Raw genomic sequence first — 25273 nt, 5'->3', positions numbered from 1 at the left:
CTAACTCAGCAGCCTGTCAGCCTGCAACAGTGTGATTTTTTTTTTTTAAAACAACCTCCATTTATCTCTATACTACTTTAATCTCAGAGTAAGCTGGAGCCTTGAAGATAAACCACTTAGCTTTTACTTTAAATTCACATTTCCACTTTGCTCCATTCCTTTATTTTACACAGTATATTGAGTCAGGGGCGGAGCGGGGGGGTGGCTTACGGGGCTTAAGCCCGGGTTGTTTTGTCAGAAGCCCGGGGTATTTTGGAGTGTAATTTTTTCATAGTTAGATGCCTGGCTGACAACTGTATAAAACAAAAAGTACACACAATATTCGAAGCACATAGTGCACACTGTGGGAATTTACGACTGTGCGTGAATCCCCCCCTGATATTGGTATGATCCAAGCTCAGGCACTAAGCGACTGAGCGAGGGGGCGGGGCAGCTGCTGCCCGTGAGTGCGCTGTTGGAGAGACGGAGCCAGCCATACTAAGGAGAGCTTAAGTTTGACCAGGTACCAAAGCAAATCATTCGTACCGTACAAATAATGTAAATATGACGGTGCATCACGAAAGATTGATATCAAACTGATCACTTGACCAATATTACGTTACTCGCTCTTCAAGTGAATCAACAAATGGCAAAATGAAAAGCCGAACAAATGCTATTTTTTTTTAGAGTCTTAGCTTACGTGTGTTTATTTCATATTCTCAGTTCTTACCCTCCCGACTAAATCGGTTTCAGTTATGTACTGAAACATAAGAATGGACATTCGAGGGTTCTTTCAAAGAAAAAACTCAGGTAAATGTTATTTTATATATTATGCTTTGTATGTTGTTCAGTATATTTCTATGCAAAACAAGAGGGATTTCAGTACACAGCAGGATATTCACATTTGTAACCAGATATTTACATACACTTTAGGGAGAAAACATAAAACATTTTTACTGTACAACAGAGTAAATTTTTGTTTTAGATAAATATTGAAATATATTTTGAATTAGTTAAATTTCAGAATAAAGAGAGACAGAGCTATTTTTATCACTTTCATCAAATTTAGGAGTACATGTACACTAAATTTATTGTTAATTAATAAGAAAACTCCAGACGATTCCATTCTGAGCTGAAGAAGCTTCTGATAGGTTAGTAGAGTCCATGTGAGTAAACTGGTGGCACAGCTGTGGATGCATATAAGGCAAAACACAGAGCCTGTTTCTTTGACATGGGAAAATCAAGAGATATCAACCAAAACACCAGGAAAAGAACTGTGGAGCTCCATAAGTGTGGCTCAAGTTTGAATACAATTTGGTGCCATTTGCAATTAAGAAATACAGATAGTTTCTCTCTTTACTCTTAAAGTTAACAAATATGTTTTTATATTTATCAATCTAAAGAAATAAACATTTAGTCTGATTTGATGTTACAATTAAAAAAGTGTTTTTATCTGAAGAGTAAATATCTGGTTTCAACTGTATATTTGATGATTGTCAGCACAAAGAGGGAGAGAGAGGAGAACGAGGACAGACAGGTCCTCATGTATCTCGTACCTAGTGTTTCTTTTTAGGTTTGTTATTTTTCAAATTCTGTATTTATTAAGTTCTGCAGGCTTGTTTGCACAACAAGGCTAAATAATTATATAAACTTTTCTCAATCTAAATAGTGGACTTTGGTAGAATTAAAAAAATAAGTGTAGTGCAGGTCTATGATGATTTTTAGTGCTATCATCTAGTTCTGATTCTGGTTCTGTCTTGGTTAAGTCCTCAGTAGTCCTGATTTTGAACTGTTGTAGTCCTGTTTTAATTCTGGATCAGTTCTGGGTCTGGTTGAATTGGGGTTTAGTCCTCGTGTCTTGATGCAGCCCTGACCTTGTTCTGCCTTGCTGCTTAATTAAAAAACTAGTTTAAGGTGTCCTGCACATGTGATATATATTTTTCCCTATATGAAGTCATTCTTTTTTGAACAGAGCCTATTAATCTTTCAGTCATTTCTACACCCCCCCCCCCCAAAAAAAAAAAAAAAAATCCCACATGCATACTACTCTTTGGGCTAAGCCCCGGGTGTTTCAAATGTCTGGCTCCGCCTCTGTATTGAGTGTTTGTGCATGTGAGTCAGTAGCAGGGAGGGTTTCAGGAACGTGACTGTTGATGCAATCAGACTCAGTGTGTCAGTAGTGTATACTGTACATGATCTATATAGATGCTTTTGTCTGACTGCTGATGAGCTTCGAATTCAATGCGGCTTTTGCTGAAATGAGAAGTCTATACACGTCTTACATGTGCATGCACTCAGGGGTAGCAAACAAATATGAATTACTGAGAGCCTGTGAGGAGATGAATGTGTGAAATTGTTTTGCGCTCTGAATCACTTTCGCAATTTTGTTTAAATGGTCTAAAACATTCACTATCCTAAGAAGGAGCCCTCACACTTAGCTCACACTGCAATATGAGATGTTAGTGATTCGGTCAGCATCATATGGATTCTATGAAGGGCCTCAGTGGTTTTGTAAGACAGTTCAACCTGTTATTCTGACTCTTAAAACCATAAAGAGCCCAATCACAGTTGTTCTTTGCAAGGTGCAGCTTAAAGTTTCCAGGAGTAGTTTGGATGAGTGGCACTAGATTAAAAGACAGATATGCAACAAAATTCAAATTTCTGGCACCGCAGAAGGTATAACTTACCTTGGTATAAGTGGAACATGATTGAAATACATTTTCGTGTGGGCAATGTACCAGGATGGCCGAGTGGTTAAGGCGTTGGACTTAAGTTCCAATGAGCAGGTGCTCTCGTGGGTTCGAGCCCCACTCCTGGTATAATTTGGTACCACATGTGTAGTAAACTAAAGTACCAATGAATAGTGGAATTGTAAAGCACTTTGAAGGCCCTGAAAAGCGCTATATAAATGCAATCTATTATTATTAAACTAGAAGGTAACGGTGGACTAAATCACAAGTTAATGAGTATCTGTGTTATATTAAAGGAAGACAATGAGAAAGGTCTTTTGGCCAATGATATATATCTGCTACACACAGTGACTTTTACTATATGATATCATATGTTACCTTCTCAAGTAAATGTTTTGTAGTGGATCTCCAAAAGTTGATTCGTAGCGTTTTCAGTAGGAGAAACATTTCGTCACTCATCCAAGTGACTTCTTCACTCTCAGCTGACTGCAGGTTTCCCCGACCTTATAAACAGTACATTTGCATAATGACTGAAACCAGCCCAATGAAGGAACAATGGGCTGGGAGGTCAGTTCCTTCATCATAGTTATGCAAATTCTCATGACCATTGATCAACAACCACTGATCAAAGGCCATGAGTACCATTCACAGAGAGTTGGGGAATGGCTGCAATCGCAGTATTGCAAGAGAGCGAAAGATGTACCCTCAGGCCCCCTCCTTGATTCAGAGATGGTCTTTCCCTTTTAACGTAAATGGCCTCCTTGACTCCGCACTCAAACCAGCGTTCCTCCCTGTCCAGGATGTTTACATCCTCATCATTGAAAGAGTGTCCACTGGCCTGTAGGTGTAAATATACTGCAGAGTCCTGGCCTGACGAGGTAGCTCTTCTGTGTTGTGCCATCTGCTTCACCAGAGGTTGTTTGGTTTCCCCGATATATAAATCCTGACAATCCTCCTGGCACAACAGCGTACACTATGTTACTCTGTTTGTGTCAGGGGACACAGAGCCACAGAGGCTCTGTGTTTAGAAAAAAATGCATCTCAACTGTTCCGATACTCCTGACACGTACGGGATCACTACAGGTTTTTGCTTAGGCAGCTGTTGTCCTTCTCTCCTGGATTGACTGGCGCTTTCTTTTGGCGCCTTCCCAGCTTTAACAAAAGTCCAGCTGGGATAACCACATTTACTCAGGGCCTTCTTGATGTGATGTTGGCTTTCCTCAGGGGCAGATACCCGGATGGCCGAGTGGTTAAGGCGTTGGACTTAAGTTCCAATGAGCACATGCTCTCGTGGGTTCAAACCCCTCTCCTGGTACATTTTGGAATCCCATGTGTGGTAATCTGGAAGTTATCTGTGGGAACTTACTTGCGCTTCCTTCTGCATGTTAGTAAGTAAGTGTTGTGTTAAAGGAAGACAATGAAATGCAGCTCAAAAAGCATTACTTCATCTTTCCTTGGCCTAATGATATATATCTACTAGACACAGTGATTTTTACTATATGATATCATATGTTACCTTCTCAAGCAAATGTTTTGTACTTGATAAAAAGTTACGTATTTCTGGGTTTGTTGGTCACGATCGTGACAGACTATCATTATGTGAGCAGACACCAGGATGGCCGAGTGGTTAAGGCATTGGACTTAAGTTCCAATGAGCACATGCTCTCGTGGGTTCGAGCCCCACTCCTGGTATACTTAAATAACTCACATCATTTGTCCTGTTCTTTGCCAGAAAGAACATTTATAATTAGGGTAATTGTTCCTGTTATTACTTTGTGTATCATCAACACAGAAGCCAATTGTTTCTGCTACACATGACTTACTCTGCAGATCTGAGATGACTATAAATTACTTTTAGAAAATGGAAACTTGGTTTGCTGTAACAAAGTGGGATCCAATGAGCAAATGCTCTTGTGAGTTCAAAATCAACCCCTGGTATCTAATCTGAGTGGATAACGTTACCACAGTAAACTGCAGTTTAATACATGCATGAAGGCCAAGGAAAACAATGTAATGGCTACTAACATGAGCATAAACTCAAATATAGTTAATCCTCATTGTGCGTGTATAACATGTCTGTGTGTGCATCAAGTTTACAAAAACACACTGAACTCACCAGCCAATTGCGTTGCTTGTGGCCAAAGATAAGTGATTAACGGAGAGTAAAGAAGGCTTCAGGGGCAAAATACTAGATAAAATATAAAGTGTCCCCTCAGGCAAGAATTTTTTTTTCAAATTGACAAAAAGAAAGGGATCTCACAGCTGTCGACTACATTGCTATGAGTTTTAGTCACATCCATCATGCAGGTATAATCACTGGAGTGACATTTTAATCAACAGGAATGCAGCACAATGTGAAAGTGAAAGCAGTGCCCTGTTGATTTAATTATGTGTTTAGTTTTTGTATAAGTTTTTTTTTTTTCATATTTTGATGTTTCTTTGAATTTTGGTAAATATGGAGGACCAGGTCAGTGTTCAGATAAGGTTGTAAACAAGATGTTTACAACAACAGAATATTCTGCTGCAGGCATAATTGCCTCCACACTGCAGTTTTACTGGTTCTCAGTAAGCTGTGCTTTTTCTAAATAGCTATACTGCACATATGTTAGTGTCATGACACTCTAGCAATGTTTTAGTTTACTCCCTGGTTGTGATCACACATCCTTGGTTGCTTGGCAACTCTTCTTGCAGTGACAAGAGCAATCAAGCTTGAAACCAAGTTTATCTAAGAAAAAATAGCCATCAGTTTGCTTATCACAAACAGACTTGTACATATTCAATATCAGTCAAGTAAACACTGAACCATAAACAATCAATAATGCAAAAGACAAAACTATGTCCAGATGAGCAGATTCAACTTTCTGTGATTCATCTTGTTACGGCCCTGTTCACTACATTTAAAGCTACAGTCCTTGCCAGGACTGTTACAGTGTAACAGCTGGCATGACATGTATCAGGTCTTGTACATCACCAGGCTGTACGAGACCTGAATATTTAAGATGTTGGACTCAGATGGGTGTGTACCCATGTGGATTTAGGCCCTACTCTAGCTATCACAGATATTCTTGAGGACAAAACAGTTCTTTTTGAATCTTTGACAGCTTTTCAAGTCAGTTGAAAGTTGGATAATTTTCTTGCTTTACGTGTTCAGCTGATGTCTGTAAAAGCAGGCTCAATCTTTCATAGCTCTAGGTGAACAAGCCTAAATATGATCTTCCACTGGTATGTAGACACCTCACCAGAGATGACCTGGGGGAACAATTCCATGTACTATATATAGTATGTGGTATTGTTAGATATGAATACATGTGGGCTGCATTTAATCATACAAGGAAACACCAAAATAAACAAAAAACAAAAGAGTAGGCAAGGAAATCTCTTCCAAGGTTGTGAACAGGCTGGCTGAGTAGTTACGGTGTTGTACTCGAGCTGCTTAAAAAACATTTTAATTGTGTTGCTTGCAGTTTGAAGTGTTGAGTATAAAAAACATGGATGCTTCCATATACTTCTATAACAGTCTCCTTTATATGGAAGGTGTGTGTGGTGTGACCCATTTTTCTTTATATCTCACAAGTACGATTGTACAGTAGAGGCTATGGTTATTTTTGTTTTTTGTCTTGTTCTGTTCCTGCAGCCAGAACTGAGCAGGAGCTGAATTCTCATGAAAAATAATCTGATAAATGTGAGAAAAGAAAGGTATTTAATTAAACCAGCTGGAGGAGATCCTCTTTCTCTGGTGAAAATGTGTAGCTAATGTCTGCAACTGTATTCCTGGACGCCATATCATATATAAGTGTGTGTTTTCTGGTTTTTGCCAAAAGGAACATTCATAATTATGATAATCGTTCCTCTCATTGCATTGTGTAATTAGTGTATCATCAAGACAGAAGGCAATTGTCTCTGTTGTGCATGACTTACTCTGCCGATCTGAGAGGACTATAAATTACTTTTAGAAAATGGAAACTCTTACACTTCTCAATGTCTTTCTGCATCTGCCGTATGCCCTGCCATATTTTCCTTTAATATTTACAACAATTAGACCTCTTTTAGCAATCCTGGTGACATAGCTTGCACTAGTAAAACCATTGCTAATTATTGGACATTAAACTGAATTATTGTGAAACTAAACTGGAATGGAGGCAGCACGGTGGCACGGTGGTTAGCACTGTTGCCGCACAGCAAGAAGGTCCTGAGTTCAATTCTACCATCAGGCCGGGGTCTTTCTGTGTGGAGCTTGCATGTTCTCCCCGTGTTTGCGTGGGTTCCCTCCGGGTACTCCGGCTTCTTCCCACCGTCCAAAGACATGCAGCTTGTGGGGATAGGTTAATTGGATAATCCAAATTGTCACTAGGTGTGAATGTGCGAGTGAATGTGAGTGCGAATGGTTGTCTGTCCCTGTGTGTTGGCCCTGCGACAGACTGGCGACCTGTCCAGGGTGTACCCCGCCTCTCGCCCTATGACAGCTGGGATAGGCTCCAGCGCCCCCCGCGACCCTGAAAAGGATAAGCGGAAGCGAATGGATGGATGGATAAACTGGAATGGTTACAGTGCCATACTTAGGGATGACATTTCACTTTTTTGTGTGTGGATGACTGATGGGATTTCATGTCAGAAACTTAAAATCCCTCCTCAGAGTCAATCTCATATATGCCTTGATCAAGTGCATTGGAAAGTTATATAGAAATCAGGATGGCCGAGTGGTTAAGGCGTTGGACTTAAGTTCCAATGAGCAAATGCTCTCGTGGGTTCAAACCCCACTCCTGGTATTCTGTGCTTTAGTGAAGCTTCACATAACCCTTACCTTGTGTAACAAACCTAGCAATAGCACTCTCTGGTAAAAAAAAAAAAAACATAGCTAAGAAAAACTGAAGTCATTTGCATAATACAGATTTCATATCATATAATAGTGAGCATCATCTGGTTGTTATAAAAAGAGCTTTTGCAATAATTTTTCCTACACTGTTTTGAGACCAGTTTTAAATAAGACAGTGTTTTTAAAGTTTCCATAATGCTTGCAGTGTTTATAATGTCTAGGAAAGCCAGTTTTCATAACTACTGTTTTCCTAGCTTTGGCTGTATGAAGATACTGGGGCTATTCCTCCAGTAAAAATACCTAGCTTGCATTGTAAAACTGTAGTGATTGGCTTACATGTAACATGCGCTTACATCTACTTGGCCATCCTGGTAGTTTGCCCAAGGAAACTACCAGGATGGCCGAGTGGTTAAGGCGTTGGACTTAAGTTCCAATGAGCACATGCTCTCGTGGGTTCAAGCCCCACTCCTGGTAGAGTCAAATTTGCTGTCCATGTGGAGTTCTGATTTACTTTGGTGTTAGTAAAGGTAGTGACTATATCCAAAAAGTTACAGTGATGCCTTAAGTTCCAGTGGGTTCAAATCCCACCCCTGTTAGAGCAGCTGTATTCACTCATTAAACCTTAGAGGAGGGGTGTCCAACTCCAGTCCTTGAGAGCTACTGTCCTGCAGCTTTTAGATGCATCCTTGTGAATGAATGGCAGTTTACCTAAAATCAAACTGATTATATCCAAGAATAGAAAATATATGTCCGCTAGCATGTGTGTGATTAATGTTCATTTGTGAAAATGTAGCATTGTATGGTTTTCTTTCAACAGGTCTGATTTGGATTAGTTCATATTCTTGGATTTTGGCCACTGAAGATGCCAAAAAGCTGAATTATTCCATTAGTACAATGATATTGGCAGATGTGAACACTGTTGTGTTTGCATTCACTACAGCTCCATTATGTTCCCATCGTCACGCACACCCACCAACCGAGGGTGAACATTTCTCAAAGGCTGCTGCAAAACACTGAGCTCTCTTGGGAGGAAATAAATTATTTTACCAGAAAAACAATTTCAATCTGTGCCAAACGCTATTCACTGAACCCTCCCTGAGTCTCCCTGAATATCACATCCATACACCCTGTAGGATCAAAGCACCAAACACAGAGAACACCAGGTGATCAGCAAAAGTACCCGGTGTATTATGTGTGATGCTCAATTCCTTCTCTAGCTCATAAAAGATGGAAGAAAGCAAGAAAATGATGGTGCTAAAAGCGATAATGCGAACAAAAAATAATAATAAAAAAGGATGAAAGGCAGCAGCCAAAATGCTGTATATGAAAGATGACAAATGTTACAAAATGCTATCCCTCAAAAACCAAACAAAGAACCACACCAAGACTGACTCCACCTACAAGCAGGCTGAATAGACAGTTTTCAAAGGTTGCCATTCAGCTTGTTGAATGTCAGGAATAGACTCAAAAGAACAACAAATGAATACAAGAGGCAGGAGGAGCTGCAGGTGCACTACCGATAAGAGCTTTAACACTGAACACATGTTCAATATCCAATTTTTAGATCTTGCTCTCTTTAGAAGTATTGCCTTTCTTTTTATGTTTTCTTTTACTCACTGCTTTTACTTTGTATTTTACACTCTCAGTTAGACTTTAGGGACCAATATTGCTTGGTTTGGAACAGGGACAGATGTAGATTCGTATTAAAATACACCATTTCATAAAGTAATCCATGTGTTTGAAAACTCAGGTATGTATTTACTGCAGGGCATTTTTACATGCGCCCCCTTACTGTACCATTAAAGACATTTTTCATCAACCCGCCTCTATAGCTAGAAAAACTATTTAATTGACATGTACTCCTATTATTAAACATGGTCTACTTTACTGTGTGGAACAACAATGATTATGGTTTCCAGTCATTTTATTATTTTTACTGTAATTCATCCCTTTGAACTTTATCAAGGCTTACGCTAAGGGTATCGGCAGATGAATGCGGATTCAGGCAGCTGTAGCCATGGGCTGTCTGCTGCGCTTCACCTTTGCTAATTGGATTCACTGAACTGGACCCCTTGAACATATTTGTGGCCGTGGTGCTTTTTGGAGAATTTTAAATTAAACCAAGAAGCCCGTGTACCCTTTTGGGTTAATAAAATGTATTGTTATATTACTTAGAAGTAATTAGCTGCTACGGGTTTATGTGTGACAACTCCTCGATGGGATGACGGAGTGAGTATGCGATGAGTTACCAACAAATTGTAACTGACTATATTATTTGTGCATATGTATGTACAAATGCCCCAGACAGTCAAGGAAAAAGACTAGCATGTTTTATTAGCTAAGGGGAATGTGTGTCATGCTTGTGTATGTGTACAGGATGCTGCAGTCGATGACAGAGCCACTCCATCACATTATGGCTAAAATTAAACATGAATGCTTATCCAAGCAACACAGCGGTAAGGATTTCTGCATCGGTGTCTGTGCGTCTCAGTGTCAATGACAGCGAGGGTATAAAATGATTTAATCTGAGCTCAGTGAGATGGGTTTCTGCTGGTGCTGACCTGTCAATGATGCCGCACATGTCGATCTGCAGCTGGCTGTAATTTCCCAGCAGTCTTTGCTGCACCTTGATCAGGTCGACTCGCTGGTTCTCCACCGTGAGTAGACGCATGCAGCCCTGGAAAGTCTCGAAGAGGTTTCTACATTCCTCACTGTGCTCTTCAGCAGGACAACCTTGATGGGAAAGAAGTTTTATCAGTTAAACAAAAAGACAAGACAACACCAATGAGATTATGCTATCCTCCAAAGAAAACAACAGGACAGGCCAAGTGCACAAGGTGTTAACAAGACCAGTAGTTTGGTTTTAAAGTTTAGTGGTGGTGTGAAAATTACATGTATATTGCAGGAACTTTCAGACTGGCTTTAAATGTATAAATGAAAACTTTACAGCATGCTTGTGAAGTGAAAACATGTAGCACAAAGCAGTAAAAACTCTGCTTCACACACATTCGTACCAGTGAAAATAATCTGTAAAATTTACGTGATACCGCTGCCTTACTAGTGCATACAGGAGACAGAGCACATAACACCCACTTGCTAGTGAATGTGCCCAAATATTAGTTGCTCTGTTCTTATATCAACACAATCCAACATCACCTGCCCTTTGTCCCACAGAGCTGGCTGGTTAAAGATCAGTTAATATCTCATCTGCATTGAACACTTCTGTTCTGCATACAGCTGTCTTAGGTAAGTCCTTAAGCCCTTTAGAAAATGTCAGAACTGCAGTGCATGAGTAAAATGATGAGTGAGAGTAAAATGAAGTCAAACTCTGGTAAAAGGTCTTCTACCACATAAAGAGTGGTGCTGTTATTTGTGCTTTTTTCTTGTACTCCTAAGTGCCTAAAATCCTGCAAATGTGGACCAGAGTTCACTCCTTTCCCTTTAACACACCTTGGATTGTGTGCACTATCGCGTGCCTCCTAACTGAGAAAAAGGAAGTTGTCATGTTTAGTGACTGGGAAAAAAATTAGGTTGGCATAGCATGAGTTGAAAAGCAGTTTGAAACAGGAAAAAGGGGACTCTAAAAGGAAGTTCGACAGGAAATTGCAGTGCAATAACATCAAAGAGGTGTAGAGAGGAATGAATATCATTACTGGCTTCAAGCAGAAGAGAAATCAGCCGTTTAAGATGCTCTGCAAACGGATTTGACCAGTTGCTCCCGCCAACCTCTGCCAGTCCAGCTTCTTCGCCATCACCACCCTCACTAAGCACCTTCTACACCAGCTTCTCCTCAGCTCTTCTTTACAGTGGATTGGGTGAGAGCTGAGCTCAGGAGGCAGAATTCAGGGAAGGCGGAAGACCGTGGTGCCCGGTACTCTGGCACTTAAAGACCGTGTGTCAAAGCCGGTGGAGCCTGCCTGTGCTATCTTCAGCCTAAGTCATTGGTGCAGGAGGAAAACATCATGTCTTATGCCAGTAAGGCAGGGCAGCTAATGATGATTAATCACTACAGAGCAATTCCTCTCACTTCTCAAATAACAGAGATATGATATGGGGAGTGTGAGCCCCATGAGACCACAACTCCAACATGCACTAGAACCATTACAGTTTGAGTACCAGGGGAACACTGGTGAGGATGACCTGGTCTTCTCATGCAGTTAATAGCGTTCATAATACTGATGATTAGTCTTACGGGGATCATTTGCACCTTTTAATTGGCTATTTTATTGCTTCATATCTATCTTTAAATCATATGAAAACAGGTCATCTTTTTTGTTGTTGTCCACTTACTGCAGCTAGCGCGAGTAAATGTGTAAATGTGCGAGAGTGCACTTGCAGGATGATAAAAAAGCCTAAAGCTGTTAAACACAATGCTAGACTACAATATTGCTGAGCAGAGGGAAAACAAAGGAGATGAGATTTTTTGGCAGCGAGGGAGGCAGTGAAGTATGAACAAAAGGGGGAAAGGGAGGGAGAAAAAAGAAAGAGAATGAAGTGGATTACAGCATGAGGCAAGGACAGAGTAAAGAGAGACAAAAGCAAGATGAGAGAAAGAGTACACTAACTGTATGATGCAATATACACATACATACAATATCACATCTTCTATATAAACATAGCTATGCTCTTTTAAACTGTATTGGAACAAGCTGTTTAATCCTCTGCCTTTAAGCCAACTTAATCTGACTGACTTCCCCTCGTTAACTGAAAATCTGAACAACAGATGGGTGGAACTGTTGTGTGCCAGAGATGACCATATTAGGGATATCCAACCTCTCACTGAAATGAGAATGTGGACCAGTCTAAAGCCTGCATGAGTTTTTGGCATGTAGGGTGTATTTGCACATGTGCTGACCTCAGCATTTGAAACTGAGCCATGTTTAGTATGAGCATCCATCCTTGTAAGTGTGTGTATATCTATATCAATAGCCCACTTGCGCCTTCTTGTTCTAGTAGCCTACTTCTCATCAGTGTGTCCGGGTTCTTCAACATCCGGGCAACATCCAAGCTGGTATGGTTTCAGTTTTCTGTCTTTCGCTCATGTCTGAGGTAGGCTTGGATAGCATGGGGGGGTCTAGCCTAGGGACCCTTGTTGGATACAGGAGCTTGGAAAGAAAAGCATCTGGACTAGTTTAAGTTTCTTGAAGACGTTTCACCTCTCATGCGAGAAGCTTCTTCAGTTCTAAGACCAATTGATGGATTTTAGTCCCAGATTTTTAAGCCTTATTGGGAGTGACCCTATAATGTTCATGGACCTACTATTGATCCTCCGCCGAATCTCACCAGCCAAGGTGTGAAAACAGGTGTGGGTCACTATCAGCCAAGGTTTCAGGTGAACCCATTGTGAGACCTTGCCTCACCCAGTCATGTGACTTACTGAGATCAAATGACTCAAAATGTGAGTGAGCGTTAAGGCGTCTGGGAAGGGATCTCAAAACTGGATTATAGATGGCAGACAGTTGTAAGCGACCCCCTCTGTTCAAAGATGGTCGCTGGCATCCTTGAAAGAGTGACCTTCATCCTTTAGATGCAGATGTACAGCTCAGTCTTGTCCTGTTGAGCTTCTTGAAGAAGCTGAGACCTCTAAAAGTTAGGTAACAGCACCTTGACTGCCATTAGGTATCAGGATGTTGTTGCCTTAGACCCACTGTCAGACCCTAGTATGTTGGTGCAATAGGTCCAGGGTTCCTCCTGGTGCACCACAACGCCTCATGTGGTGACAGTATGCAGGCAGTTCGGGGAGGATACCACTGAGTGCCAATTCCAATTATTCACTCCCAACCCCTGGGAGTCATTTGGTACCGGTCCATGAGAGTTGAGGCTCGGGTGTGAAATTTATGGTTTTCAGGGTTTTTATCGATAACTCGGTTTCCCTGGGTCTTTTCCCGTGTTGTAGTTGTGTGTCTTATTTTGAAAGAAATATTTACGTGTTATCATAGCGACCAGAGAACATTAAGGGGGAGAGGGGGAGGATGTTACTCTCAATGTTGTTGGTGCATTTCAGGAGGACGCTGCTAATAAAGTTACACAATTACACAGTGAATTTGCATTTATTATTATATTTACATAATACCACAGTTTTTATCTTGGTCGTATCTTTTTATTTTGTCGTATTTATCCGTGACACCTTACAGGCCGGTCCGTGAAAATGTTGTCTGACATTAAACCACTCCGTGGCGTAAAAAAGGTTGGGAACCGCTGCAATAGAGCACTTCTGGGACGTTACATTTTGGTCCATCTGATGCCACCAGTTTACACCTCAGACTATCCAGAAGCTTGTTGATGTGCTGGTTCAGAGCTGGGAGGAGATTCCCCAGAACACCATCCATCATCTTATTTGGAAAATGTCCCAACATCGTCAGGCATGCATACAACCACCAGCCTGCTGCATCATTTTTTCATTTTGATTTTCAGGGTGTCTTTGAATTCAGTCCTCTGTACGTTGATAATTTTTATTTCCATGAAATGATGTAGAATCATTTTGTTCCTCCCGCATTACTCAATCCATATCAGTAGAGATATCAAGGATGATTTATTTTCCACACTAGTTTCTGATGTACTTTGCCATTCAATTTATTATACGAATCAGGATTATGCAATATTTAAACAGATTGTTCGCTTTTATTCTCAGCTTCCTGAATTTAATACGAACACACCCACACAGTCACGATGAAGGAGGTTAGCTGTGTATGCAGTGTTAAACACCTCAAAGATTATTTTTTCATGAACATCTAGCTTTCCAGAGAAATACTTTTAAAATCAGTTTTCAGGGGATCTTGTAACTGAATAAGAACTTTAATTACAGCCAACAGAAGGAACAGAAATCTTCTAATTGCTTTTCCAGTTAATCTAAGCATAGATATAATATGTAGAAACACATATACTTAAGGAATTTCAAAGTTTCTTAGTTTATAAAAGCCCAAAAGCCTGAATTCACTCTTACCACCAAAGAACAGTTGACTTTCTGCGGTGATGGGAAATGAGGGAGCAGCATGAGCAATGCCCCCTTCTCCTTTATCCACAGAGATTGTCAAGCGACCGCGTCTGGCTGTAAAATCCACTGCATGCCACTGACCATCATTTAGAGCAGCACCTGAGAAAACAGCAGGCGACAACCCTAATGATATTTTATTTCTTTTTATTTTAAAAACAGTATTAAAAACATAAATCAGTAAGGGGTTGACACATGAAAGGTTAGGATTTCATTGTGCAGGTTTATACACTGACCTGCGCTGAGCTCTAGCACCACTGAGCCACTTTTATGGATCATCAGTCGGAGTCTGGCATCACTCAGATATAACCAGACCATGCCCTCTTGTTGAGGAAGGCTAAAGGTGAACAGAAGCCCTCCCTTGTTCCACGTCCTGAACTGGAATCCGACAGACACACCACCCGGCGAGGACGCTGTAGTCCCGGGCAACTGGAGGAAGCTCTGTGGCCCGGGGAACGTCAAAGCAACGGAAAGTGGCTCAGCACAAGAAAAGGTCACATTGCCCTGAGAGAGAAACATGAAGAGTGGAGAGTGGGGAGGTGGGAAGAAAAAAAATGATTACTGGTGAGATAAAACAACATAAAACATGAATATTAATCAGCTGCTGAGGGCGTGTCGCTGTGACCTTGTGGCGCAGCGATCTCATCAGCAAGTCTCCTTGAATATAGCAATATAGCAATGGCTCCTAACTAAAAACAGCAATGTCACCCATCACAGAGCTGTACAGGGAGGTAGATATGCATATGAACAGTGCTATACAGGCATTTCCACTGCGGCCCATTGTTTTGAGTAGTGGTAATGACACTAGGTCCATTGCTAAGGCTGTAGCAGTTATATATTACAGCCCCTGCTCTCTTCTGGGAATATCAGCCTGCTATCTTTATAATGCTCTGGAAACACAGATGACATCTAAAAGCCCTTTGTAGAGCTGTTAAAGTGATATATGAAAGTATACGGTGGAGAAAGCTTCACCACTGCAAAATAAAAAGTAAAAAGTGGGCTATAAAATTCCCCAAAAGCCATTTACTAACACATATGCACAACCAAAATACTCCACATTACTGTTGCCGTGCCTTTAAGAAAGGCTAAAAGTGCTCTCTTTATCAAGACAGACTAGAACAGTGTTAATACTCTATTACTATGAGATGTATGGAGCTCTTGTAAAACAGCCTCTATTAGACCTTCAGCCATGCATGTGAATCTCTGAACCATTTTTACCAAGACGTTTTGCTTCTCTGCTCTCTCATCCTAAACTGTAATGAGAAACCATTTGTTACAAAATGGTTCAGAGTTGCTCTCCACTGAGTTCGCTACACTTATTGTCATTGGAGAAATGTTTTTTTTTCTTTTTCTAATGATAAAGGCGAGGAAGGGCTTACTAGAAATTTAACCACCATCAAGGCTCCTCTGTCTTCTCATCGCTCAGTCTCCTCATTAGGAGCTCATTAGCATCATTAACCAGCTAGCAGCGCCGCTGCCGGCATCCACATAATTTCCCAGTGGTGCTCTGAGGATGTGAACATGTATGAACACACCTGCACGTACAAACACATTCATATACTCTCGAGGCTAACCTGTCGTTATTTATGCACGCGGAGGATTGGTGAGTGCTGGATAAGCAGCAGAGGAATCTGCCTCGTGCTGTTTGTAGGGATTTCTTAATAATACTAATAATCAAGTCACTAAAAGAAAAAAAAAACTGAGTCACGAGTCTGCAGTTTATACTTTTTTTTTTTTAGTGCCTCCGATCTAGCTATTGATGCTGTGTTTTCTCTCAGATATAAAACCCACAGAGCCTGGGGAGTTTGAGGAGCTAAACATTAAAGCACAAAATCAGTCGTTATCACACTATATATATATATATATATCAACCCTCTCGATGCACTGATCAATAAATTATCAGAGTGTGTAAAGGATGGATTAAGCTTTAAGAAAATAGAACATGTCTAAAGATAAATATAAGGAAAGCTGTACAGCTCACACATGGGTCATTCTGCAAAGCATTTACCCCCTAAAAGTCTATTTTCTTTGCTAATTGTGGTCTATTGACTTCACCTCACTGAAAATTTCAGTCAGAACACTGTTAACCAATAATCTTTCATCTATTGGGAAATAGATGAAAGATTAGTCCATTTTTTTTCCAGATTCTTGAGATGCTCAGGAAACCTCAACCAAATCTTCATCAGGTATCAGGTTACTCTACTAACTGTACACACTAGTAATTGTTTCATAATGCTTATGTCTTTAGAATAAATTTATTTTTCTTCCAATTGATTACGACTCCTGAAGAAGAAGCACAATTAAAAACATCCATAAGTCATGTTTAGCTTTTCCTACTCTCAACTAATTTAAACTTCTCAGCCAACAAATTGTTACAGTTATCTTATCTAAACCATTAGATGTAACACCACCCTCTCCTTTGCTAATAGTCTGCTCAACTATTAGCCCTGTGTGTTGCAGATATTTTATGCTGTAATGTTGTATCTCTTTCTATTTTAGGAAGGCAAGAATCAACACAGTTTTGCAAGATACCCAGCTTAAACCATGAGTAGCCAGGTTTTTTTTTTACATTTATTTAAGTAGAGGAAGATGTCTTGAGTTCTAATCTTTGAACATATACATATACACACACACACACACACACACACACACACACACACACACACACACATATATACATATTATATATATATACATATACATACATATATATATATATATATATATATATATATATATATATATATATATATATATATATATATATACACACACATATATATATATACACACATATATATATACACATATATATATATATATATATATATATATATATATATATATATATATATATATATATATGTGTATATATATATATATATATATATATATATATATTAAAAAAAAAAAAAAAAAAAAATATATATATATATATATATATATATATATATATATATATATATATATATATATATATATATATATATATATATATAAATAAGACCCCAGCCTTATATATATATATATATATATATATATATATATAAGGCTGGGGTCTATCACACCAGGCAAGACCCCAGGTGCAGGCTGTGTAAAGATGCCCCAGAGACAATCCAGCACATAACAGCAGGGTGCAAGATGCTAGCAGGCAAGGCATACATGGAACGCCATAACCAAGTGGCCGGCATAGTGTACAGGAACATCTGTGCGGAGTACAACCTGGAAGTCCCGAGGTCAAAATGGGAGATGCCCCCAAGGGTGGTGGAGAATGACCGAGCTAAGATCCTGTGGGACTTCCAGATACAGACGGACAAAATGGTGGTGGCTAACCAACCGGACATAGTGGTGGTAGACAAACAGAAGAAGACGGCCGTAGTGATCGATGTAGCGGTTCCGAATGACAGCAATATCAGGAAGAAGGAACACGAGAAGCTGGAGAAATACCAAGGGCTCAGAGAAGAGCTCGAGAGGATGTGGAGGGTGAAGGTAACGGTGGTCCCCGTGGTAATCGGAGCACTAGGTGCGGTGACTCCCAAGCTAGGCGAGTGGCTCCAGCAGATCCCGGGAATAACATCGGAGATCTCTGTCCAGAAGAGCGCAGTCCTGGGAACAGCTAAGATACTGCGTAGGACCCTCAAGCTCCCAGGCCTCTGGTAGAGGACCCGAGCTTGAAGGATAAACAGCCCGCAGGGGCGTGCTGGGTGTTTTTATATATATATATATATATATATATATATATATATATATATATATATATATATATATATATGTGTGTGTGTGTGTGTGTGTGTGTGTGTGTGTGTGTGTGTGTTAATAAAAGTAATATAATCAGGACAACAAGACAAGAATAGATGGTGCGGTAACAAAATGTAAATAAATAAAAAGGCAGCTAATGAAATAAATGCAAAAGACTAAAAGAATCCAAACATCTATGATAATGCCAGTAAAGGCATTATGTTACTGATGCAAAGAGGCGAACTGTTTGAGAGCCTGGAGTCACAGCATATAGGTGCTTTCTTGAAAACAGAAAAATGGGTGTTCTTGGTATCATGTACTTACCCTGACAGTAACTTGGTGGTCACTATTCTTAGCCAGCTCTATCAAGTTGAAGCCATTGTACAGCAGGTTTTCTATGCAGCCATGGAGGTCCTTACTGGAGGCGTCTGGCTTCTGCGATCGAAGGCTATGGACAGCTCCTAAACTCAACTATGTAGAGATCACAATGAAAAAAATATTGTATATTTTCTGTGCACATTTATATAAACACGCCACTGGTCAGTTTTATATCAGTGTGTTTTAGCACACCTGTTCGATGGCCCAGCGACTGAACTCTGCCGGGAGCTGCACTCTCTCCGTGTTTTTGTCCACAGTCAGGTTGAGGTGAGCACTTTTTTGCTCCAGTACTACATGGTGCCAATGCTGATCATCCAACAGGCTGCCAAGGGAGGTGAGATGCAGTGGTTCAGGGGAAGTCTTACCTGAAAGAGAAAGCGGGAGACAGAAAAGATGGGTGAATAAAGAATAACAAGAGAAATGGTGAAGAATGCAAAAGGAAAGACAAAAGAAGAAAGTGTTGGAAAAATACATTTAGGATAAAAAGGAGAAGGAATGGGGCAAAGGGAGAAGTGGATACAGAAGGTGAAGAAGGTAAAAATCAGCTAGAGGTAGAAGAGAGGTGGGGTTGGTCATGGAAGAAAAACAAAGAAGACTGATGGATGGCAGGGAAAGAATAAGAGGTGGTGGAGGATAAAGCAGGCAGAGACAAATAGATCGTTATTGAAAACTGCTCAGAGTGAAACTGAAATTACAAAGACAGACTTTGTTTTTTAATCCACACACCAAAACTGTTTTATTTGTAAGAAACAAGAAAAAAAAGAAACACTGTACATCAAATTGGTCACTATAAAATGGAAAAGAAGTGAAGCGCTCATCAAATGATTTCACTTATGTCATTAGGATTATTCAGTTTTCTGGTGGCTTTTAGCACTTTTTCTATTTTTACCTGATTTGACAGTGACTTTTGTTATATGACCTGTTAGATTGCATGGTTGTCGATATCTGACCCACTATTCTGGGGAACAACAACAATCAGACTTTACACTGCATCTAAATATTTCATTTTTCTCTGAATCCCACAGCGAGGATCACTGAGAGGTCACCCTTGGTCATCTCATTAGCAACAACTAGATATAACTGCACGCTAACACTGAAAAACAAAGCCAAATATGTCCTAATGCCTAATCTGGGGGGGAAAAACTGGAGAAGACACATGGCAAGACACCATTAAAGATAGATGAGCACCAGCCGGTCCTAATAAGTGGATCCATCTCTATTCCCCCCCTAGGGATGTGAAAGAAACTGTGTTTCTGCTTACAGGGGGAACTGGAGAGAGCAGAATACTGTCAGTCATTAAAAATGTATTAGATATTCTTAAGGGAAAAGCAATTTCAACTTCAGAGAAAGAAACAGACCACTTGGAAGCTGATGGACAAATATCTTTGATATTTCACTTCGGTCTGTGAGAATATATACAACCTAGTGAGAAATCAAAGGAAAACCCTGAACTGTTCATGCTTACAGGTAGAGATCATGCACGAGTTGTTTGGATCAACTCATCTTAAGGTGCCTACGCTCACCTTTCCCTTCAGTCAGTTTATTGTCCTTGTAATTGTTTGTCTGGTCCTCTTCAGCTTTACCTCTGCTGAATCTGTCTCGCCTAAATACAACTAGCCAGATTTGTGAGTTTGTAATAAAACAAGTATTCCAGCAGTTCCCAGTATCTCCTTGTGTTTTTCCTAATGTTCTTACCAATGTCCTAATTTATGGTGTGGGCTTAACCCCTTGTTGGAAGTGTTTTCTTCCTCTGGCTGCCTTTAAATGTAACTCCTACCTGGATTAAAGGATTTGGATTTCTAAACTTACGCTACTTCCTGGTGCTCTACATTTACGCCCTTTCTTCTGTTTGTTGCAAGTTTAATACAAAGCTTAAAAACTCTCTGACTTAGGTCTAATGAAACTGTACAACATCAGGTGTTACAAATGAATATTGTCTCCTAACACGTCAGTCATGGGCTATGATGCACAGCTGGAATTCCTCCACCTTTTGCTGCCACGCGTCTTCTATTGCCACATTTTCTTCTTGTTGGTGTCCCAAACATTTAGTTTATCACATTTTACTGACTGCTGTCTGCTTGAGATAAGTTACTGTTCTGTTGTTGTCGTTTTTTCTAACTAGCACTGTAGTTACACTCACCACTACATTATTTCAAGCTTGCATTTCTGTTTGTTGGTTGGTAGAGTTGAATAGGTGGTCATCCTGAATTTGGAACATTTTTTTCTAGGCTACCTTTAGCCTTTAGCCTTCTGCTTAGGAACAACATTTTGGAGCCACTACAAAAGAAAGATATTGCTGTGATTTGATGATTATGGTGCTTGTCTGGGACAGTCTGTGTATACCCAGCTTTAGAGAGTCACTTTAAATCAGCACAAAGCTCTTGATATAAGTGGTCTGCACAACATCCCATATGACAATCGACAGGGAGCAAGAGGTCACTGTAAAAAGTATGAATATGGTTTCATATGTCTGCCCTTCACAGTAATCAGCTATTGGGAGGATTAAATGATATGCTAGACCATGCTCTCATTTGCCATCATTGAAAAACCAAATGAAGGAAAAATGAATATCTTTTCAATAAATTACATTTCTATCCTTCAGCAAAGTTATCAACGAATCAATGTCAACTCAGACGATGTTAAAGAATTACTCTGCCACATGCATATATTGCAGCTCTGGTTAAATACCAAAAGCTGGAAGGCCAGCTTTTCAGGTTATTTAAAATACATTTAGCAAAAGATGACAAGTCCTCCTCCTCAGTGTCTTTTCAAACTCAGACAGCTAGTTGATTCAAACCCAGACCCTTTGTGCTTCGAGGGAACTTCGCGTACTACTGCACCACCTTTCCACTCTAGCATGTGGGAACAATAAGTTCCAGAGGTTGCTACAAATACATGCAACACACTTTTCTTTTTTCCAAAACTTCAATCTGATATAACTAAATGAAATGCCAATCAAATATTCTATAACTTTCACCTTTCACCAAATCTTGGACCAGATTAGAACTAATTTTAACCTCGAAAGGCCTTAAACCCTTAAGCTCTAATTAACAGAAAATTCTTTACTTGGATAAACACGAATTGTTGCAGTTTGGTACAATTCAAGAATAGTAATAGCACAAATTTGAGTGACCAGAAAAACAATGTTCTTGGATAGCTCGTGCTTGGAAGGAAGAAACATTAAAACTCTTCTGATGTTAACACCTTACTGAGCTTTGAGCTTTCTTTTGTTTTTTAACTTGAGTTCGTCACGTTTTCATATTCTTACATCAGGTGGAGTGAAGAAAAACAATTTTATTATTTTATCAGAGAAAATTAAACTAATGATACAGAGGAAGTCTCTCCTGTCAACACAGTTATTGTGATGACTTATTTGATTAGAGTCTGGATGAACAGAAAGAGACACTGCAATCAATACGAGAGGAAAGATGAGAATCTCTTTATGGGCTTTGATTAATGGAAAAATTACTGTGTTGTAGGAGGTAGAGAAGAGGGCCTTACTGGATGGATGTTTCATTAGATGGATGATTTGATTACTGCATGAATGATGGGAAAGAGAAAGCAGGAATCAATATCAGAGATCAGAGGCCAAAACAGAAAATTGCTTTACTAATATTAATAAATAGAGCCATCTCTTTCCATCTCTTCATCAATCTTTCCTCGTGTGTTTTCTGTCTTTCGTATTCTCCAATCGTTTTTGGCTGTGAAATCATCGCCTCTGAGGGAGGAAACTTTTCCAGTTTTGAGGACCTAGTGTTACAAAATTTGAGACTGTCTCAGCTTTTTTGTCATCACAGTCCTCTGTTAGACATAGCTGTTAATTAAACAAGTAGTTTAATTAACAGCTATTTATTTAATCAGCAATGCAGTCAGTTTAACTCAGTATGTTAGATATAAATGATATAATTATGCTGAGCCGTAGAAGAGCTGCAATCAAGAGGTTCCAACAAACATGACAATGAAAAGGAAAACTTGTAAATATTTACAACCTTCCCTTCAAGGTCATCTTCATGTGCACCTCTTCACTACTGTCACTGTGCCTGATATCTTTTAGGTCACTCTGGAAGTCCCACTATAACCAGTTGTGTTGTGGTCCTGAGTCTTTGACCCAGCATTTTATGTTTTTGAGTTGCGTTTGTCGTTGTTTAAGCTTGTAGCTGCTTACTGTTCAGTTGTCGCTTTTGTGTATTTTTTAAAATGTATCCTCCGTTACAGGCATTTTTGTTTGTGCTCTTAGTTTAGTCTTTAAGTGCCTCCCCACGTTTTGTCAAGTCTCTGTCTGTTATGTTTCCCTGTTAAGTTATTTCTTGTTTTATTTGGGTAACATTTGTCTTGTGTGTTCTATGTTCAGCTTTACTTCGCTTGTCTCATTATCCCTGAGTTACACCTGCCATATTTCCCACCTGTTTTTTCCTTAGCCTCATTATCATTTGTCCCTTTGTCCTGTCTCATATCTTCCCAACCTTTGGGATTATTTATCCCAGAAATGTGTTTCTTTGCATTTCTGTAAAAAGTCGAGCAATAAGCTGCATTTGGGTCCACTCCCTGCCTACCACACAGCTGAACCTTGACTACTTGAACTTGTGCATCTTTGCTGGACCCTGCAGTGGATGAAAACTCCAGCCTACTCATTTAGTTAGGTAAAAAGATGAAGTCAGAGCCACGATGGCATGTGCTATCATGGAGGTCAGTTGTGCTGAATGTTGTCAAATGCCTTACTGTAGAACCTTATGTTGACAGTATGACACTGGGGGACAATTTCAATGTGTACAATCTTGTGAATGTCACAAAAAATGACAAACATGCTCCAGGTTATCTCCCCCAACTGATGTGTGGCTTTGGGCTTAGACACTGTGCACTTCTTCTCTGACAATTTCTGGTTGCTGACAGGGTTGTAGCCAAAGCCCCGGCTCTCATTACCAGTGATGATACTTATTAAGGTGACTTCTGAGTCAGTTTGACATATAAGCTGATATTTGCTCTCAACAGGTTTGAATTCTGCATTCATATTGTAGCACAGTGGTGCAGTGGACTGCTGCCTCACATATTCATATTCAAAAGTCCTGATCGGTTGGGGCTGAATTAGAATCTTGTCCAGGCTTTCCATGGTGTAACCTGCCTTTCACTAAATGTTACTCAGCCTCCTTGCAACCTTGGGATAGATAAACAGTTCAGATACACAGATACAAGTAGTCAAAATGGGACTAGGCCAAAAAACAGCAGTCCAAAGATGAACATGTAGAGCTTGGCCAACTACCAGTCAGTATGTTTTTATTTTTTAAATTATTAAGTACCCAGTCATACAAGTCTTTGATCCTATTGATTGAAACCTGATACCAAACGTAATGATTGTATGTTTATTATTATTTATAGTTTATTTTGCCATTCTTCAGGTTAATGGAAAACATGAGTATTTGAATTGTATTTAATACCATTCATTATTCATTATGCCAGTGTTTCCCAACCTTTGGGAGCCACGCCACATATTTCACATTAGAAAAATCACACAGCATCATGTTAGGGCCTTCATCTGGGTTGGAGGTTTCTCCAGGACCCAGGTCAGATTGACTACTTTTTCTTTACAAATATTTATGTATTGCTATTATGTACTGTGTCATCTCACAGCATGACTATTATGTAATTTCTTCTTCACCTTCTTATGTTTTACTGGTAGTTGGCAACCATTTAATTAGAGCAAGGCAGTTGCACTGCCCTCTAGTGGAAGAGAATGTAATTGTTCTGCCGGTTACTCATGCCGATTGCTTAGAGTACTGATCAGATGGAACCAGATCACGGCACACCGGATCACACCTCAGTGGTTGGGAAACACTGTATTATGCACTGTAGATTTATGACCTTCACACTAAATGTGAAGGTCAAGTGTCAGTTCTGATATTTCCACCTTCCAAAACTCTTTTGTCTGCTCACTGTTATATCTCTGCATTAAAACTCTGTGGATCAGAACTTACCAGGTTGTTTAAATAGAACCAATTAATGTAACAGATCACTTAACCTTGCACACACAAAGCCAGGCACCTTACAAGAAACACTTACTCCTACGTGCTGGAATAATCAATAATATACCATAAGGTAAGTATATCCGATTAGACTCCGTGTAACACACATAAACACAGATGATGTTCTGTAGCTGAACGACATCTTATCCCAGAATCAGTCAGAAAATCTATTTTAAACTTTTAAAATATGTGTCATTTGATAAATTGTGCAAGATTTTATTTATGAACATCAGAGAAAAAGACAGAATATCCTGAGTAATTGTCTTCAGCGTATTCACCCGAAGGCCTTACTAGACAAAACTGAGAGAAGATGCAGATCAGATCCATTTTTTAATGACTGAAATCTGACTTAAATGGAAATGTGTGTGCCCACGAGCAAGACGTTGTTGAGAAATAGAGTGGGAAAAAAGTTTGAAACCTAGTTTAAACTGTGAATGACTGCAGCAGTTCTTCCTCAGTCTGCTGTCTCATCATTATAAGTCTGTACTGAACACAAGTTTAAATCATTTTGTCATTCTACTCATGCCCGCAAGACACTATCGCGTCACTGTATCTTGTCTCCTATTCTATTACAGCTCCTCAAAATCTGATTGCTCTTATCAGAAAACTGGCTGGTATAATTATTTCAGCAACTGACTGCCATAAAACACCATGTCTGTCACAGAAA

General features: G+C 39.7%; 1 protein-coding gene across 1 annotated transcript in view; it reads right to left on the bottom strand.

Annotated features, from left to right (window-relative positions):
• LOC308412378 (contactin-associated protein-like 4) overlaps window positions 1-25273 on the bottom strand; it is a 157706-nt gene that overhangs the window by 59940 nt on the left and 72493 nt on the right. The window contains exons 6-10 of the mRNA XM_080906683.1: window positions 18782-18954; window positions 18536-18682; window positions 14710-14977; window positions 14426-14575; window positions 10044-10215 (exon numbers count right to left, since the gene is read on the bottom strand). Of these exons, the coding sequence (XP_080762809.1) occupies window positions 10044-10215; window positions 14426-14575; window positions 14710-14977; window positions 18536-18682; window positions 18782-18954 (910 nt within the window). The remainder of the gene's footprint in view (window positions 1-10043; window positions 10216-14425; window positions 14576-14709; window positions 14978-18535; window positions 18683-18781; window positions 18955-25273) is intronic.

This window comes from Rhamphochromis sp. 'chilingali' (assembly GCF_963969265.1).
Source record: "Rhamphochromis sp. 'chilingali' genome assembly, chromosome: 16".
Lineage (NCBI taxonomy): Eukaryota > Metazoa > Chordata > Actinopteri > Cichliformes > Cichlidae > Rhamphochromis > Rhamphochromis sp. 'chilingali'.
The sequence above is the reverse complement of the archived record's forward strand: the minus strand, read 5'-3'. Positions and strand labels throughout refer to the sequence as shown.